This window comes from Garra rufa, chromosome 10, assembly GCF_049309525.1.
Source record: "Garra rufa chromosome 10, GarRuf1.0, whole genome shotgun sequence".
Taxonomy (NCBI): domain Eukaryota; kingdom Metazoa; phylum Chordata; class Actinopteri; order Cypriniformes; family Cyprinidae; genus Garra; species Garra rufa.
The window spans coordinates 1,133,448-1,153,368 of record NC_133370.1 but is presented as its reverse complement, the minus strand read 5'-3'; the positions used below and the strand labels follow the sequence as shown (position 1 = coordinate 1,153,368).

The following is a 19,921-nucleotide window of genomic DNA, read 5'->3' as shown; positions in this document are numbered from 1 at the left end:
GAATAGTAGTATGATCTTAATCTTTTGTAAAATTAGTGACTGAGCGAAACTAATCATTTAGACACACCGCACTAAAAACTATAGTTAATTATTGGTCATTATGTGTGATTATTATTGTTCATTAGTGTTGGAGTGGGCTAGCAATGCATTCTGAGGTAATCTTAATTTTTAAGTAGTATAGTTTACATTTACATTTTTTGAGTGTAAAATCAACAGTCTTCTCCAACGACGAGATCTTCGAACAGTTGCACTCTTTGTGCAGATATTGCAAACATGGAGGAAAACCTACTAGGCAGGGTTGTCGTGTTACTAATGCTATGAGGTGCTGGTGCACTTGTCACTCTTATTTTCTTTTTATTATTATTACTGCAGACCTTATAATTACATACAAAACTCAGGGAAAAACAATAAACATAACTATTTTGGGCTTGCATACATCATAGTATGAGATTATATACACAGAAAGAGGAAAACAAAGGAGATTTAAGCCAGTTTTGTGTGTCGGTGAACAATTTTGGACATAAAATTAAGAAATTAATAACATATCCGAGAAATAACAATTTGGGTTTTTGTAACAAAAATAATATCTATAAGGAGTAAGGATCATATAAGTAGAGATAAATAGAGAGAGATAAATAAAAATCAACCCAAAATTTATTGGTTATACTACAATCACAATAAAAGGACAACAGGACCACAGAATGAGCAAATTTCATCAACATCAAAATAGTTACAGATAGATGAAATAAACCTGTAGCTCACATCTTTTAAGTTGTTGTGCTTGTTCTAACGCCGTAGATCACAAGATAACGTCAGCATGGCGGAAGACGTTCGGATCGCATTCATACTCAATAAGATTTGGCTGTAGAGTACATACTCTATTAGCACTTGTTAAGTAAGTACTTACTGGAATTAAGTTCCTACTCAGTATGAGTATGCGGTTTCGGATACAGCCAAAGTCTAAATTGTTGTTGATTTTAATATGCATGTTGATAATTAAAAAAGATGCATTTGGTATCAGAATATATAGACATTCTGAACTCTACTGGGGTTAGACAATGTAACGAAGAGTCAGCGGAGTGGGGATACATGTGCAGCTTTGTTGAAACGATCTCAAAGTCAGACAGTTCAGGTAAATTGACAGCAGACAGGTATATCAGAGACAATGCAGTAATCGTAGTAAATAGACAGGCAGAGGCTCGGGCCAGGCGGCAGGCAGAATAAACAATAGTCCATACAACAAAGCAATAAGTCAAGTGAAGTCAAGTCACCTTTATTTATATAGTGCTTTTAACAATACAGGTTGTGTCAAAGCAACTTCACAGTATTAAACAGAATATTGTGTCAATAATGCAGTAGTGTAGACAATCAATTTTTTAGTTACAGGCAGATCATCATTGAATTTAGTGATGTCATTATCCAGCTCAGTTCAAATAGTATACGATATCGCTGAAAGTGTCCCCGACTAAGCAAGCCAGAGGCGAAAGCGGCAAGGAACCAAAACTCTACAGGTGACAGAAACGGAGAAAAAAACCTTGGGAGAAACCAGGCCCATCGGGGGACCAGTTCTCCTCTGGCCAGACTAAACCAGCAGTTTGTACCAATGTCAGATTTCAGAGGACTCATCTGTGGTCTTGCACACACAGTGGTCCAAAGTACTTTTTTCGGATGAAAACAAATTTTGCATGTCATTCGGAAATCAAGGTGCCAGAGTCTGGAGGAAGACTGGGGAGAGGGAAATGCCAAAATGCCTGAAGTCCAGTGTCAAGTACCCACAGTCAGTGATGGTCTGGGGTGCCATGTCAGCTGCTGGTGTTGGTCCTGCCAACTCTCCTGACCTGAACCCCATAGAGAATCTGTGGGATATTGTGAAGAGAAAGTTGAGAGACGCAAGAGCCAACACTCTGGATGAGCTTAAGGCCGCTATCGAAGCATCCTGGGCCTCCATAACACCTCAGCAGTGCCACAGGCTGATTGCCTCCATGCCACGCCGCATTGAAGCAGTCATTTCTGCAAAAGGATTCCCGACCAAGTATTGAGTGCATAACTGAACATAATTATTTGAAGGTTGACTTTTTTTTGTATTAAAAACACTTTTCTTTTATTGGTCGGATGAAATGTGCAAATTTTTTGAGATAGGAATTTTGGGTTTTCATGAGCTGTATGCCAAAATCATCAATATTAAAACAATAAAAGGCTAGAACTATTTTCAAATGTGTGTAATGAATCTAAAATATATGAAAGTCTAATGTTTATCAGTACATTACAGAAAATAATGAACTTTATCACAATATGCTAATTTTTTGAGAAGGACCTGTAGATTGTTCCAGAGTGTAGGTGCTAAATAAGAAAATGATCTGTCGCCGGCAGTTGATTTTGATATTCTAGGTATTATCAAATTGCCAGAGAATTAACGTTTCTGCATTTGACATTGACAGCATAGGTCGTCATTTCATTATGTTTTTGAGATGAAAAAATGCGGTTTTGCAAATGCTAGAAATGTGGCTTTCGAAGGAAATATTGCTATTGAATAGCACACCTAGGTTCCTAACTGATGACAAAGAATTGACAGAGCAGTCATCGAGTATTAGACAGTGTTTTAGGTTATTACATGCAGAGGTTTTAGGTCCAATAATTAACACCTCTGTTTTTTCAGAATTTAGCAGTAAGAAATTACTCGTCATCCAGTTTTTATATCAACTATGCATTCTGTTAGCTTTTCAAACTGGTATGTCTCGCCGGGCCGCGAAGAAATATAGAGCCGAGTATCATCAGCATAAAAAGTAATGGCCCTAGTACTGAGCCTTGAGGTACTCCATACTGCACTTGTGATCGATATGATACCTCTTCATTTATTGCCAAGAACTGATGCCGGCCGGATAACAACGATTTGAACCATTAATGCTAACATAATTTTCAAGTCTATTAAAAAAAAATGCATTTGTAACTCTAATAAGGGCAGTCTCAGTGCTATGATTCGTTCTAAATCCTGACTAGAAATCCTCACAGATACCATTTTTCTGTAAGAAGGAACATAATTGTGAGAATACTAACTTTTTTAGTATCTTTGACAGAAAATGGAGATTCGAAATTGGTCTGTAATTAATTAATTTGTTGGGGTCAAGTAGTGGATTTTTAATGACAATCTTAATAACAGCCCGCTTGAATGTGTTGGGGACATATCTAAATGACAATGACGTGTTAATAATATTCCGAAGAGGATCTATGACTTGATCTATGAAGCACATATTTTAGTAGCTTAGATGAAATAGGGTCTAACACACATGTTGTTGGTTTACATGATTTTACAAGTTTATACAGTATTTCCTCTCCTATTGAAGAGAATTAATGGAATTGTTCCTCAGGAGGTCTGATGCAATACTGTAACGGGCGGCTGCATGGTTACAATTTTATCTCTGATAGTATCGATCTTGGTAGTAAAGTAGTTCATAAAGTCATTACTGCTGTGCTGTTGGGAAAAGTCAGCACCTGTTGGTGCTTTATTTTTCGTTAATTTAGCCACTGTATTGAATAAATACCTAGGGCTATGTTTGTTTTCTTCTAAAAGAGACTAAAAGTAATGTGATCTAGCAGTTTTTAATGCTTTTCTATATAGGATAGGGTACATTCACGCCAAGTGGTACAAAAAACCTCTAGTTTTGTTTTCTTCCAGCTGCGCTCCATTTTCCGGGCTGCTCTCTTTAGGGCGCAGGTGTGCTCATTATACCACGATGTCGCACTGTTTTCCTTAATCTTTCTTAAGCGCAAAGGAGCAACCATATCTAAAGTGCTAGAAAAGAGAGAGTCCATAGTTTCTATTACACCATCAAGTTTTTCTGAGCTATTGGATATGCTGAGGAATTCAGACAAGTCAGGAAGATTACTTACAAAGCAGTCTTTTGTAGTAGAAGTGATGGTTCTACCGTGCTTGTTGCAAGAAGTTGAATTTACAGTTTTAGCTATCTGGAGTATACACGAGACTAGATAATGATCTGAGATATCATCGCTTTGCTGTAAAATTTCAACGCCATTAATTCCATGATACAGTGTTAAATCTAGAGTATGATTTTGACAATGAGTAGGTCCTGACACATGTTGTCTAACCCCAATAGAGTTCAGAATGTCTATAAATGCTGTTCCTAATGCATCTTTTTCACTATCAACATGGATGTTAAAATCACCCACTATTAAGACTTTATCTGCAGCCAACCCTAACTTCAGCAAATTCTTTAATAAAGTCTTTATGGTGCCCTGGTGGCCTGTATACAGTAGCCAGTACAAACGTCACAGGGGATTTATCATTAACACTTGTTTCTCTGGATAATGTTATATAAAGCACCATTACTTCTAACAAATTATACTTGAAGCCCAATCTCTGAGAAACACTGAAACTATTGCTATAAATATTAGAAACACCTCCCCCTTTACCTTTTAGATGTGGCTCATGTTTATAACAGAAATCTTGGGGGGTTGACTCATTTAAAATAATGTAATCATGTGGTTTTAGCCAAGTTTCTGTCAAACAGGGCACATCTAGGTTATGATCAATGATCATAATTTACAAAAAGTGCTTTCGTATAAAGGGACCTGATATTCAATAAGCCAAACTTCATCACTTGTTTTTCTGTATTATATACATTTTTATTTGTTTATTTGTAACATCAATTAAATAGTTACTCTTAATTAGGTTTGGACGTTTTTTGTATTTTCTAGCTCGGGAAACAAACACAGTCTCTATAGTGTGATATATAGGTGAAAGGGTCTCTATGTGCTGAGAATTAACTGATTTCTGTGTCGATTTAGCCAGTCTGTCTGCTTCCTGACCTGGGCCCTAGTTAGTCAAGTACAAGTACGCTTAGCATTAGCCAGCACTTTTAAATTTGCCAAGATGTCAGACGCTCTGGCTCCCGGTAACATTGGACTATGATGGCTGGTGTCTCTATTTCCATGTTCCGTTGATGTTCTGATCAGAACGGAAGAGCGGTGTTTTGCCCCGCGACTATGCCGTCTCACAGTTACCCAGTCGCCCTGCTGCATGGGCGTTGTTACCGGAACCGAACAATGTTCTGGGCTCCCTGAACTAGTCTCATCCAAAGCCGTATCTAAGGTCCTCACATTCTTACCATCCTCTGTTAAAGTTAGGATGTGTGACTCTAGTTCTGAAATCTTCTCTGTCAGCCTAACTATTTTCCTGCATTTATCACATGTAAACCCCTCACTGCCGACAGAGATAGATAAGATATACATGTGGCAAGTGGTGCAAACAACAATAGCAGGAGAAGAAGCCATTGCTCACTGTGATTGTAGAATGATTCCAACTTACCACTGTTGTTTGATGAACTCTTGAAAAACAGATCAGGGGGAAAAACAACGAAGCAGGAGAAAAAAGAAAACAGTTGTAGAACAAACGCGAACAAATAGAAACGTGAATGGCAAGCTAACAGCTAACGGAATGCTAATGATAATAGATGCAAAATAAAAACGTCAATGGAATGCGAATTTCAAGCTAACCGGCTAACGGAATGCTAACGCGCTGCACTCGCGGTTATAGAATAAAAGCTAGGGTGACCATACGTCCTCTTTTACCCGGACATGTCCTCCTTTTTGGCTATAAAATTATGTCTGGGGGGATTTTGTAAAATATCATAAAATGTCCGGGTTTTTTACCTCATTTCACTGACCGTCATTAATTCAACACTTTAAATGCAGCCACTGCCCACCGGCATTATTCTGAGGTACCTGTCTGATGACGTGAAAGACCCAGTTGTCAAAACAAAACAAACGAGGAGCTGCTCTGCAAGAGCTGTGTGTCACTAACATGCTGAAATGCAGATGTAGTTTCACAGACGAATTGCAAAAAAAATACCCGATGTTCATTTGTGGTCGTGATAAATGGGAAGCATTGTGCACCATCTGCACCTATGCTGCCCTCCAAAGGCAAAGTGCAGTAACTACACCAACACTGAAACAAAGAAAAATGCCTTTAAAGTTTTTAGGCCAGCTAGTCAAAGAGGTTGACACACTTGTTTCTCGGAAACACTCTCGTTTCTTTGGGACAAAATTGATCAGGAGACTTTGCCAAAAGACAAAACAGTTTTCATCAAGTCCATTTTAAGCCTCAATTTTGACCAAATGCGTAGTTACTGCTCTTTGCCTTTGGAGGGCAGTATGTGTCTGTTGCAAATAAAGGAGGGGGGGGGGTGCATCCTGGGGAGGGTGTCCTCTTTTTGGATTCTCAGAATATGGTCACCCTATAAAAGCGAATGATCAGATCAGTCAGATTAGTTTGGTGGATAATATCAGAAATTTGATGGGAGTTAAGCTATATTTTATCAATTTAAACAACAGAGAGTGACAGTAAGATTCCAACAGAAAAACAAAGCTCGGGGGAGCTACAAACACAAACCACTCTGCAGGAAGGCAAACAATTAAAGTCCAAGGGCAGGCGGCAAGGAATCCAAGGAGAGAGAAACAGTCCAGAGTCATACATGGGTAATCCACAATAGCAATAGAGAATGCACAGAAAAGTCAGCTGGGGCAAAACAAGACTTTGCAATGTGTGAGTGAGAACCAGAAGTTTATATAGTCCAGGAACAGAAAGTGATCGCCGTGTGATCAGTGCCAGGTACAGGGTCATGGGATATGTAGTGACATGTGTGTATATGTTTGTATTCCGGTGACGCTGACCTCTGGTGATGGTCAGGGAGAAAGTAACTCTTTTTGCGCAGTAGTACTGTTTCTGTTTAGTTTGTTTTTGCTTCCTTTTAGCAATCACAAGCTTTTGATCAGCGACCTGGGGTTGCAACTGCTTTCCCGATGTAGGCAGAATGGAACGGAGACGCCGACTCATCAGCAACTGCGCGGGAGACTTAAATCCGTCAACGGGTATTCCTGTGTTACAATAATCTAAGGTATGGGTCCTTCTTTTCAGCGTGTGCTTTGCTCAATATGGTCTTTGCAGTTTGCACTGTTTTTTCGGCGAGACCATTACTTTGTGGATAGTAAGGACTGGATGTCACATGCACTAAGTCCCACTGAACTGCAGTCTTTAAAGTCATGCGAGCTGTACTGCGGTCCATTATCTGAAATAATTTTTTCAGGTACGCCGTGCCTGGCAAATATGGCCTTCAGCTTACGGATCACTGCTGTTGATGTGGTTGACCGAAGTCTTTCCAACTCGAAGAATCTGCTGTAGTAGTCGACAGCTACCAAATAGTCATCTCCGTTCCACGTGAACAGGTCTGTTGCGATGACCTGCCATGGACGCTCCGGAATCTGGTGGGAGATCATAGGATCTCTTGGGTTAGATTTTCGGCGCTCTAGGCATATGGTGTATCTCTCCACCATTTCCTCGATCTGTTTGTTTATTCCTGGCCAAAACAGGATGTCTCTGGCTCTTTGTTTACTTCTCTCAATTCTCTGCTCGCTGCAGACATGAATGCTACTCATAGACGTCAATTATTTCTTGACAATGTTTACATTCAAAGGACATTCAAGTGTTTTAGGGAACATTTTGCTATCAGACAAACCAGCAGTGATTGCCAAAGTTATTTTATGTCCAGTCATGAAGAAAATTGGGTTATTTATTTGTTAAATATTAGAACATTCTTTTGAAAAGAGGAGCTGTTACTGAATTCACTGTGAGGTACCGCACTTAAAGATTACTGTATTTATGTCACCTATGTAACTGTAAGGCTTTGCTGTTTTATGTGTCAGTTTTAAGATCTGACTTTCACCAGCACTTTCCGCAAAAACTTTTATTTTATAAACCTTCATTTTTAAATTGCACTTCAAGCTTTGTGTTTGATAGTTGTTTCTATGATCTGCTTCAATGCAATAAAAAAACGATGTAGTACCAACATTTTTCTTGGATTGACATTATACTTTTGTAATTTGTTCTACATCATTAGAGATATTAACCTGTTTTATGCTTTTTTGGACAGCCCTGTTTTTCATCCAAGCATTTCCAGTTTCCTCAAACTTCATCACATTGATTTTTGTCCATAAATGACTTCATTGTCCTTTTTTTCTCTTGAACAGACATTTCTCATACTTTTTTAAACCATTTAATGAAGGTGTTACTTAATACTGTAAGCACGTTCATGTTAAAATCCAAGTAACAGTCTACATATGATGGAATATATAATAAATAATCAGACCTGTACACAAATAATCTGTCATTTCTGAAACAGGGTCACTGTGTCTCTCTAGTGGATTTATTAGACTGAAAAAAGGGTCATTAAATATAGAAATAAACATAGGTCTAATGCATAAACAAGTTTAATTTCTGTTTTCCTGTAAGCCCTTCCCCTATCAAACCAGTCTAACAACACTTGAAACTGGTTAGAAACACACACACTGAGAAACCCAACTAGAGCATGTCCAACGAAGGTAAGCAATCTTTATTTATTTATTCATCAGACTTATTTTAGCAGTTTGCATTATTTTTGTTTTTAGAAATCAGTACTTGATTGTTCGAAAAAATAGCCTCGGTAAACACATAGGCCATTATTCATTGGTAATTTTACGCAATAATTGTTTGTATCTTACAGAGAACTGAACTACATTCTTAATGCCATAGAAGAACCTTTTTTGTCTAAATGGTTTTATAATGAACCTTTAACATCTGTTTCTTACCTTTTTATAATCTGGAGAACCTTCTTTTGCCACAAAAAAACTTTTTTGTAAAAGGTAAGAAAGAGAACCTTTGGCTGAATGGTTCTTTGTGAAACCTGAAATGGTTCTTCTATGGCATCACTTTGAAAAACCTTTTAAAGCACCTTTATTTTTAAGAGTGTAAATAATGATTGTAGGATCTCTCCTTTTCTCAGGACCATCGAGGACACATAATGTTCAGAATCAAAGGTCAAACATGAACTTGAATGACAATAACGAGAGCAATGAGAGACCTGTTCAGAATGTTGGTTCATCCTCTCAAACTGAAAATCCTCCCAGCATGAGTAGACAAGCTTTACCTGGCAGCGAACTATCTGCATTAAATCCAGCTCTGAATGAACTGCGACTGGTTCTGCTGGGAAAAACGGGTGCAGGGAAAAGTGCAACGGGAAACATCATTCTTGGAGAAGATCGATTTGATGCTGAATTAAGCATGGGTTCAGTCACTAAAGAGTATAGGAGAGAATGTGCAACGGTGGAAGGACGAAAGCTTATTCTTGTAGACACACCTATGTTTGCTGATACAGGCTTAACAATTGAAGAGCTGCGACAGGAAGCAGTACACTGCCTGGCCTTGTGTTCTCCTGGTCCTCATGCATTTCTACTTGTTATACCAATAGAACGATATACAGGGGAGCAGCAAAGCATCGTAGAATTGATTCTGGAGATGTTTCGTGAGGACATCAGCCATCACACCATCCTGATCTTCTCGCACGCCGACAGACTCAGAGGAGAATCCATTGAAGAGTTTGTTTCGAAACAACATCGAAAAGTTCAAGACCTGGTGGAAAGATTTGATAGCCGCTTCGTGGCCTTCGACAACACAAACCCTACAAACCGAGATCAGGTGCGTCAACTCCTGCAGAAAGTGGACCAGCTGCTGGTCAGGAAAGAGAACCGTCACTTCGCTAACGAAGATACAGAGGCAATGCAAGAAGCCCAGAGGGAAACAGAAGAGAAAAGAAAAGCTGAGATAGAGAAGGTGGTCAGGAAAATGTCTGATGTTCACTGGCGTGCCTTCACTGCATCCATGAATAAAGAGAGGCAAGAAATCGAGAGAAAAAAGAAATGTATACAAGGCAGGATTGATCAGATTCGGAAAGATATAGAGAAGGAAAAACAGAATGTGCAACCGATTACAGCAAGACTGAGACGGTTCGGAGCATCCCTGCACGAGGAGCTGGAGAATGTGAGAAAAGTAAAGAAAAGAGCGACTGAAGAGGAGATGGAAAGAAAGGAAAGAGAAAAAAAAGAAAAGAAGAACCTGGAAATCTGGGCTCAAGAAGAGGTGCAGAGGAGACTGAGTGAAGAAAAGCCAAAATTTGTACTTCCATCATATTTCAATAAAAAAAACATGATTAGGTTTTTATTCTTAATAATGGGGGGTTTAATAGGATTGATTTTAGGATTTATTATAGCATATTCTCAGCAGTCAGATCGTAAGCAGTGTCATTGGTTAACTTGTTAGGATTTGGAGCTCCAAGAAAGGGAAGGTTTTTTGGGGGAATGGCCAAAAGAAACCTACTAAAAATCACAAAAACTTTAACTAAAATGTAATTAAAATAAAAAATATATATAAATAAAAGGCCATTTAAAATAATAAAAAGTAGAATAGTATCTCAATACTAAAAAAAAAAACCACTGGCTTTGTTATTCACATGTTTCTAATTTATCATTTATTCATTTTTATTATATCACTTCAAGCTTTGTGTTTCAGAGTTTCTATGATCTGCTTAAATGCAATAAAAAAAACGATGTTGTACCAACAGTTTTTCCCCAAACCCTCATTCATCAGAAACACTGGTCCATAAATGACTACATTTTTCTTTTCTGTCAAACAGACATTTCGTCTTTATTCTTCCATCCAAAGATTTTACTTTATATAGTAAGCAACAATCATTGTGTTTTTGTTTATATTGCAAACATAAAAATATAGTGCAGCAAATGTATGCAGACAGCATAAATAATAGTCTGTAGAACTCAGTAACAAACTGTGAAGAATATAAAAAAAGTTCATAAATTATGTCTGCATATTTTGCTTTTTTTTTAAATTGCAGAACTTGTAAAAACATACAAGAACAGGAAAATGAGACATGGATGTATTCCAACAAAGGCCGATCATAAAAATAAGGACGTAAAACTAATAATATGGATTTTCCTATATCAAATTATGGTATTATCCATACAGAAAAAGAAAAGCACAAAAATAAAATTACATCTTTTTAGAAAAGTTGTCATACACTCTTAAAAATAAAGCTGCTTTAAAAGGTTCTTCACAGCGAGAACCATCTTTGGTTCCACAAAGAACCATTCAGTGAAAAGTTCTTTAAAGAACCATCTCTTTCTTACCTTTTTATAATCTGAAGAACCTTCTTTAACCACAAAGAACCTTTTGTGAAAAAGAAAGGCTCTTCAGATGTTTAAGCTTCTTTTAGACAAAAAGGTTCTTCTATGGCATCATGAAGCAACTTTATTTTTAAGAGTGTAATGCACCAAAAATTTGGCACTATTTGTTATTTGTCTAAAAGTCTAAAAGATGAAACAGAATCAATTTCAGCAAAATAAATAAATAAATAAAATAAAGGGTAAAGGAGATTTAAGCCATTTTGCTAATGAATGAAGAATTTTGCTTAAGTCAATCCATAATTTGTTGGTTGCAAACCAAAAACAATTGGGCAGCTGTTTCTTAACAAAACCACAAACCGAACAAGACTCAACATCAGAAATGAACAGGATGAACAGGAAGAATTTTATAATGTATCTCCTTAACCTGTATGCAATGAATCAGTGACGACACTGTGTCCCTCCTTGATGTAGATAAACAAAACACATTATTAAATTCACAAATAATCCCTTTTGTGCATGTCTTACATTAAATATGTTTATGAACAAATACAAATGCATTTATTTATTTTTCACTTTTTACAATCATTGCATCTCATTTATTGGTTTAATGCATCGACATCTGAGTTTGTGATCAGTTTCGTTTCTATAAGTCCTGCCCATCATAAATAGTCCAACAAGGCTGGAAGCAGGTTACAAAGTACAAACACACATTGAGAAACTCAACTAGGAAATATGTCCAGCAAAGGTAATTCAAGATTTAATACTATCATTTATTCATTAGACGGCTACATTAATTTAAACATTTTTACATTATTTCTGTATTTAGTAATAATTCAGAATTTGTTTATTTGGAAAAGCCTTGATAAAGAACACGTATTGTATTATGCTGTACTTTTATGTACTTTTCACACCGAGTGAACCAAATAATGATTGTAAGCTCACTTTTTTTCTCAGGTGCACTGAGGCAAAAGTCAAACAGAAACTCAGATGAGAGTACTGAGAGTAATGAAAGACCTGCGCAAACTGTTTGTTCACCCACTCCATCTTCGAATGCAGTGCATCTGGTTCTGCTGGGAAAAACAGGTGCAGGGAAAAGCGCAACAGGAAACAGCATCCTGGGAAATAAATGCTTTGATGAGAAACTTAGCATGAGTTTAGTCACAAAAGAGTGCAAGCAAAAATGTGAAACAGTGGAAGGACGAAAGCTCAATCTTGTAGACACACCTGATTTTATTGACTCGGATCAAGCACTTAAAGAAATACAGCATTGCCTGGCCTTGTGTTCTCCTGGTCCTCATGCATTTCTACTCGTCGTTCCGATAGAACGATATACAGAAGAACAGCAACGCACCATAGAAATGATTTTTGAGATGTTTCATGAAGATATCACTCATCACACCATCCTGATCTTCTCACACGCCGACAGACTCAGAGGAGAATCCATTGAAAAGTTTGTTTCGAGACAACATCGAAAGGTTCAAGAATTTGTGGAGAGATTTGAAAGGCGTTTCATGGCCTTCGACAACACAAACCCTTCAAACCGAAATCAGGTGTGTCGACTCCTGCAGAAAGTGGACGAGCTCCTGCTCGTGAATGATTACCGTCCCTTCACCGCTGAAGTTCAACAGGTAGTGCAGGATACCACAAGGGTAATACAAGAGAAAAAAGAAGCTGATATGGCTGAAAGAAATAGGAAAATCAAGAAGGTGATCAGAAAAATGTCTGAGGTTCGCTGGTCTGCGTTCACTGCTGCCATGAATGAAGAGAAGCAAGAATATGAACAAAAAATGAAACGCATTCAAGGCAGGATTGATCAGATTGTGGCGGATATTAAGAAGGAAAAACAGAACGTGCAACCGCTTCCAGCAAGACTGAGACGGTTCACAGCGTCTCTGCAGAAGGAGCAGGAGAACTTGAGAAGGCTGAAGGAGAGAGGGATTAAGGAGGAGAGGGAGAGAATGGAGAGAACAATTAAAGAAAAGAAGGACTTGAACATCTGGATCCAAGAAGAGGAGCAGAGAAGACTGAATATAGCAGGAAAGAACAAATCAGATTTCAATACCGAAATGCTTGGCTTCTTTTTGCTGGGATTAATAGTCGGAATTGTTCTCCTACTCTCAGCGCTTCCACTCCTTTCTAAACTCTTGAAATTGGATTCTCAGCTAAGCTTATGGTCATCTTAAGTTTCAGTTGCAATAAAAGTTGCATATGTAAAGCTGACGACACTGATGCACTGCTGTATTCAGTGATTTCATTAATCATTAACAACCAAAATGAGATTACCAATCAAGCTTCATTGCCGACTTCATCAGCAGTCTTAAGTCTAACGTGTTTTCTAATTTCCTCCTAATGGACTTCAGAGTATTAAAGGAGTAGTTCACTTTCAGAACAAAAATGTACAGATAATGTACTCACCCCCTTGTCATCCAAGATGTTCATGTCTTTCTTTCTTAAGTTGTAAAGAAATTGTGTTTTCTGAGGACAACTTTTCAGGATTTCTCTCCATATAATGGACTTTTATGAGGCCCCCAAGTTTGAACTTACAAAATGCAGTTTCAAAGGACTCTAAATGATCCAAGCCGAGGAAAGAAGGGTCTTATCTAGCGAAACGATCAGTTATTTTCTAAAAAAAAAAATTACAATTTATATTCTTTTTAACCTCAAACACTTGTCTTGTCTAGCTCAGCAAGTTCAAACTCGGGGGCACCATAGAAGTCCATTATATGGAGAAAAATCCTGAAATGTTTTCCTCAAAAAACACTATTTCTTTACAACTGAAGAAAGAAAGACATGAACATCTTGGATGACAAGTGTCAGGGTTATGTCAGTGTTTCCTTTGTGCTCCTTGTCCTGGTTTTCCCTTGTGTTTCCTCATGCCCATATTTGGTCTTCCTTTTCCTGTGTTCATTTAGTTCCATTAGCTCCACCTGTGTTGCATTAATTATCCTCGTTTCTCCCTATTACTTAAGCCCTGTGTTTCCCTGTGATTGGTGTCTGCGGTTATACATGTCATCCCTTCCTTGTTGGTTTCCTTTTGGATTATGTTAAAAAAATATTATTGGTATTATCTCCTCGTTCCCTTGCTTCAGCGTCGTGACAACAAAGGGGTAAGTACATTATCTGTACAATTTTGTTCTGAAAGTGAACTACTCCATTAAGCCATGAACCAAATCAACCAGATCTGAGATGAATTGCAGCATCACAATCATTTGATCTGAAGGAAAAAGGTTATGAAGGAAGGCTGTGTACAATTAAGTGAGATTCGACCACAAAGTGGCGCTATAATCATTAAAATGTTCATCTAAAGTTGAACGTGTGTGGAGTTTCTTCATTGTGCAGTGTAATGTAATCATTAGGACCACATTATGAAAAAAGTTTTTAAAAAGGAACTTTGTTTCTTGGTTAAGAGTTTTTAACTACTTTTCTAAATTAATTGAGCTTATTTGTGATGTATGAATTTTGGCCTCATACCCAGGAAAATATTATTTATACATGGCAATGAAGTGTTTAAATGCATAGGCCTATATAATGCGCAAGTGTAGACAATGCACTTTGAACGACTATAAAATGCACTATAAATGATTGTTTTCTAAAATTGTATCTCAAAGGCAAGCATGGCTTGTGTTTATTGCAGAAATAAAAACAGAACTGAATTAAAAGTCCATGTGATTTTATACAAAATGAAAAGCAAGTGGTTAGTTTTTTTTAGAAATAAAAACTGCATGTTTTAGTTGTCTGAAACAGGTTTAAATGGAGTACAGCATGTCAAGAATCATTGGAGAGACTTCAATCCTTGTCCTTATGTTTTATTATGAGTAATTCATCAATGCACATTATAAATAAAGACATGATTGTCTTGTAGTTAGTCATAATAACAGGGTTTTCCACATCCCTGATTCTTCAATTCAGTACCGGCGCAAGGAATCTTGAACTGACCAAGGACCAGAATTATAATTAATCTAAGGGAATTAAAAATGTAAAACATTACCGATTAAGCGAAACTATGTATTTTTTACTTTTTATTATGTATTTTTACTAGATTCATCCTTCAAAAAGACCGGAAATCATAGCGGCACCCCTGTGTATTTAAATGCAACCATTTCTAAGTTCACTTAGAAATATTTGTCAAATTCTGAAAACCTTCAGAATGCAGTATTAATGTTACCTACAATCTTAAAATGTAAGGTTTTTGGGCATGGTTTCACAGACAGAGCTTAGATCAAGCCAGGATGTTTATTAATTTTGATAAACATTTAAAAAACACCTCTGGTGTTCATCTCGAGCCAAAACAAAGTCAATGATATACTATATATGTATTTTAAGATCGGTCTGTGAAAATGGGGGTTGAAGTTTTTAAACTGAGGCTAAATAACACTATATCAGGGATGCCAAATCCTGTTCTTGGAAACCATCCTGCAAAGTTCAGCTCCATCCCTGAACAAACACACCTGACCTGAAGTCTGCAGGTTGTAGATGGATCTCTAGGAACAGGATTGGGCACCCCTGCACTAAATGATGGAGTATTTTGGTGTTTTATGTCAGTTTTTAAGATCTAAATTACAGTTTTATTGGCTCTCACCAGCACTTTCCCCAGAAACGGTAATTCTGTTTAGCTAATCTTTGAAGTTGCACTTCAAGCTTTGTGTTTCATTGTTGTTTTTATGATCTGCAATAAAATTATTATTTTCTTGGTTTGATAGGCTACTACGTTTTCCTGACATAATTACCTGTTTTATCATTTTTGGAAAACTGTGCCGTTTTCACCAATCATCATTCAATAAAGATTTTACTTCATATGTTTTGTCTTTAAATGGCTAGTTTTATTGCAGCCATTAAATTACAGTAAAGCTGTAAACGATAAAGAATAAAATCATATAAAAGGCCTACGCGTTTTTGCACATGCTACCATATGTAATGAATCAGCATTGAATGGAATTTTTTCTGATGCCAGTTCATTTCTGAAAAGGGCTCACTGTGTCCCTCTAGTGGATGCAAAGTGGACTCGAAAGAAACAGACAGGTAATTAAAGTAATAAATAAACTTTTGTGTGCATATCTTACATATTGTATGTCTGTAAAATAAATATAAATGCATTTATTTCTCATTGCATACACCCAGTAAGCACCAGTCTCATCTGCTGCATCATCGTTTTGGCTTGTGTCCAGTTTCGTTTCTGTCGAAGTCCCACCTCTCGGAATAACAGTCAAACATCATTACAAACGAAACACAAACACAGAGAGCTGTTTGATACCAAACTACACGACATGTCCAACCAAGGTACTGTAATATGTCTATTATGTGTATTTAATCATTGAAGTATCATTTATTTAGTTATAAGGTATTTTTCTTCAGATTGAGACACGTTTTTCTAAACAATGTAACAGACAAAAGGAGATTTGAAAGTTTAAAGCTTTGAGTTTAAAAAGGATTTTACACAGAACTTGTTAGAAAACTAAAATCCACCTTCTGCTCATCTCTGGTAACACTTTAATGATAACAAATGTAACTTTTTTTTTTTTTTTTGTCAAAAAATATTTTAAATGAAGAAGTTTAACTAAAACCAGAATTGTATTGTTTTAGTCTTTAACATGTCAGATAGTAATCAGCAAGAAATACTTTCATTCTTAATTGTCTTTCCTTATATTTTTCCAAAAATATTAATGTGACCAGGTGTGACGGGGTTCAAGTCTGTAACACATTGTTCACTCGAAATGGCCACTGCTGCTTATGTAGTTAGGAATAATACAAGTATGTAAGTATTGTATATACTTATGGATTAAAATAAAATGTTAAATAATAATTTTCCATCTTATGTGATGGGGTTGAGTTGTTAAGCTTGACAGTATCCTCCATGATATGCCTAAAAATATGAATATATAGTATGATGCTACTAACCATTTTCTGCAGCACTATTAAAGAGCCCTGAATGATGTGATTTCTGGTAAATAATGTCACATAGGAACAGAGTCTAAATTATTACGGGCGTAAAATGGTTAGGGTGACGGGGTTGAATTTTTAATAAAATATCTAGCAGTTTTTTAGAAAAATATTCTTTCCAAGAAAGGAGCACAAATAAATGCTTACACTATTGCCAAAAATCACAGACACTGGCACATTTTGTTAATAATTTTCTAAGTACAAACCTCAGGGACATGACAAAATGCTTGGTTTAAGAGATAGAAGACATTAGTTTAGCTAAAAAATATAAAAATGCTGCAATAATTTTTTTATGAATTATAATGAACATGCATCAGTTATCATCTTGAACTTGGTAAAAGTGTTTTTACATATGCCGCCACTTCAGACTGGATCTTCTCCAAAGGGAAATAAAGTTACAAAACCTAGTGTCATATAACTATTTTAAGTCTTTATTATGTAATTTAGAGAGAAATCAAATTAAAATTGTTATATGAAACCTATATGAAACCTGGTGTCCTATAACTATTTTAAGTCTTTATTATGAAATTTAGACAGAAATCAAATTAAAATTGTTATATGAAACCTATATGAAACCTAGTGTCATATAACTATTTTAAGTCTTTATTATGCAATTTAGAGAGAAATCAAATTGTGTGTGATTGTTTTTAATGTGTTATTTGCAGTCTTTGTACTGTTGTAATCTTGTTGTTACATGTAAAATTGGTTACCTACCTTGGTCAGGACACTCCTGGAAAAGAGTTTGTTTCCTGGTTAAATAAAGGTAAATGAAATCTCAAAGTATTGTGAAAAGCTTTGAACTATTAATTTTAGTGAACCACCACTTTAGAAACTCTGGCGAACTGAAATATTACAGAATCCCAGGAATATGCGTCTTTAGTGGTGTGTTCTGGAAAGACAGAGAAAGCTAAAATCAACAATTGTGGAAAATAACTGTAGTAAATGATCAACAGTGTCATTTTTTTTCTCACAACAAACACTTTTTCCTCAGAAGCAAAGATGCCGCACATGCAAAGTCACCGCAGACAGTGGTCCAACAGGAACTCAATTGAGGGAACCAGACCTACCCACAATGTTTGTTCACCCTCTCAACCTCAAAGTCCTTTCAGCATAAGGTCACCATGTTTATCTGACAGCGATCCTTTAGCAATATATCCAGCTCCGAATGAGCTGAGACTGGTTCTGCTGGGAAAAACCGGTGCGGGGAAAAGCGCAACGGGAAACACCATCCTGGGAGAAAATTATTTTGATGCTGAACTGAGCATGGGTTCAGTCACTAAGGAGTGCAAGAGAGCATGCGGAACGGTGGAAGGACGAAAGCTCGTTCTTGTAGACACACCTGGCGTTTTTGACACCGACTTAACAGAAGAACTACTCAAGCAAGAAGCTATACACTGCCTGGCCTTGTGTTCTCCTGGTCCTCATGCATTTCTATTAGTTGTACCCATAGAGCGGTTTACGGAGGAGCAGCAACGCACCGTACAAACGATTCTGGAGATGTTTAACGAGGACATCAGACATCACACCATCCTGATCTTCTCACACGCCGACAGACTCAGAGGAGAATCCATTGAGAGGTTCATTTCGCAACAAAATCAAAAAGTTCAAGACCTGGTGGAGAAATTTGAAAGGCGTTTTGTGGCCTTTGACAACACAAACCCTACAAACCGAGATCAGGTGCGTCGACTCCTGCAGAAAGTAAACGAGCTGCTGAACTTAAATGAGAACCGTCCTTTCGCTAACGAAGTTACGGAGGCAATGCAAAAAGCCCAGATGATAGTAGAAAAAAGAATCCAAGCTGAAACAGCTGAAAGAACGAGGAAAATAAAGGAAGAGGTGAGGAAAGTTTCTGACGTTCGTTGGCGTGCGTTTCTCTCTGACATGAACGAAGAGAGGCAGGAAACTGAACGGAGAAGGAAGCGCATACAACGCAGGATTGATCAGATTCAAGCAGATATAATGAAGGAAGATAAGAACGAGGAACCCATTCCGGAAAGGCTGAAACGCTTCACGACGTCTCTACAGATGGAGCTGGAGAACATGGGACGACTGGAGGAAAGACGGATGGAGGAGGAGAGGGAGAGAAAGGAACGAGAAGAGAGAGAACGCAACGATCTGGACATCTGGATGGAAGAAGAGGAGCAGAGGAAACTGAGCGAAGGAGAACCGAAGAGTCTACTGTCTCCAGAATATATTAAAATTGTGACTATGCTCTCTATGTTTATGTTGGGGATTGGGGCGACGTTTGCACCCGCTCTCTTAGCGTTTCTGATACCTGCGGCTCCAGCGATGGAAACCGGGTTGGCGGCGGGGATTTTGTCCAAATTCTTAGCTGTGGAAGGAGGGGGGTTCATTTGGGTGGCCGCTGGAGTCGCCAAAGCCGCGGTGCTGACCCATTGCTCCATACAGTGATCCGCTCATTATTAAAGAGGTCATCGGATGCCTATTTTCCACAAGTTCAAATGCTTCTTTAGGGTCTTAAAGGGATGGTTCATTGCTATGCACTCCGAAGCCCATCTAAATACCCCATCCGAAGTTTTTTTTTACCTTAGTCGAACATTTATGGAGATATTAGAGTTTTTCGAATTGCTTGTTACAGGAGTGAATGGTACATGTGATGTATCTCGTAAATTGCACCACTAAACGTGCAAGTAACCTTACCAAACTTGTACAGTAGTGTAAATAGGTTTTGTACTCACAAAACGCTGCATCAGAACATTTGTAAGTCCACCATGAGTGTTTTAAAAACACGTTTTAGCCGATCCCTACTAGTCTCAAAAACTACAAATGGCGACACGTCGACGTCACTTCCCTGGTTTGAAAAAAGCACGTAAAAGTCCTCCTACAAGTTGACATGCACACAGATGTAGTAGGAGGACTTTTACGTGCTTTTTTCAAACCAGGGAAGTGACGTCGACTTGTAGTTTCTGAGACTAGTAGTTCTCGGGTAAAACGTGTTTTT

General features: G+C 37.6%; 4 protein-coding genes across 4 annotated transcripts in view; 3 read left to right on the top strand and 1 right to left on the bottom strand.

Annotated features, from left to right (window-relative positions):
• LOC141344410 (protein APCDD1-like) overlaps positions 1–19,921 on the bottom strand; it is a 122,599-nt gene that overhangs the window by 99,435 nt on the left and 3,243 nt on the right. The gene's annotated exons all lie outside the window — the stretch shown is intronic.
• LOC141343730 (GTPase IMAP family member 7-like) lies at positions 8,379–10,144 on the top strand. The gene is made up of 2 exons (XM_073848364.1): positions 8,379–8,391; positions 8,832–10,144. The coding sequence occupies exons 1-2, from the start codon at positions 8,379–8,381 to the stop codon at positions 10,142–10,144; spliced, it is 1,326 nt and encodes a 441-aa protein (XP_073704465.1).
• On the top strand, positions 11,755–14,296 carry LOC141344927 (GTPase IMAP family member 7-like). Its single transcript, XM_073849819.1, has 2 exons — positions 11,755–11,767; positions 11,977–14,296. The coding sequence occupies exons 1-2, from the start codon at positions 11,755–11,757 to the stop codon at positions 13,203–13,205; spliced, it is 1,242 nt and encodes a 413-aa protein (XP_073705920.1). The 3' UTR covers positions 13,206–14,296.
• On the top strand, positions 17,960–19,594 carry LOC141344827 (uncharacterized). The gene has a single exon (XM_073849726.1). It carries the CDS (start codon positions 17,968–17,970, stop codon positions 19,369–19,371), a length of 1,404 nt encoding a protein of 467 aa, XP_073705827.1. The 5' UTR covers positions 17,960–17,967; the 3' UTR covers positions 19,372–19,594.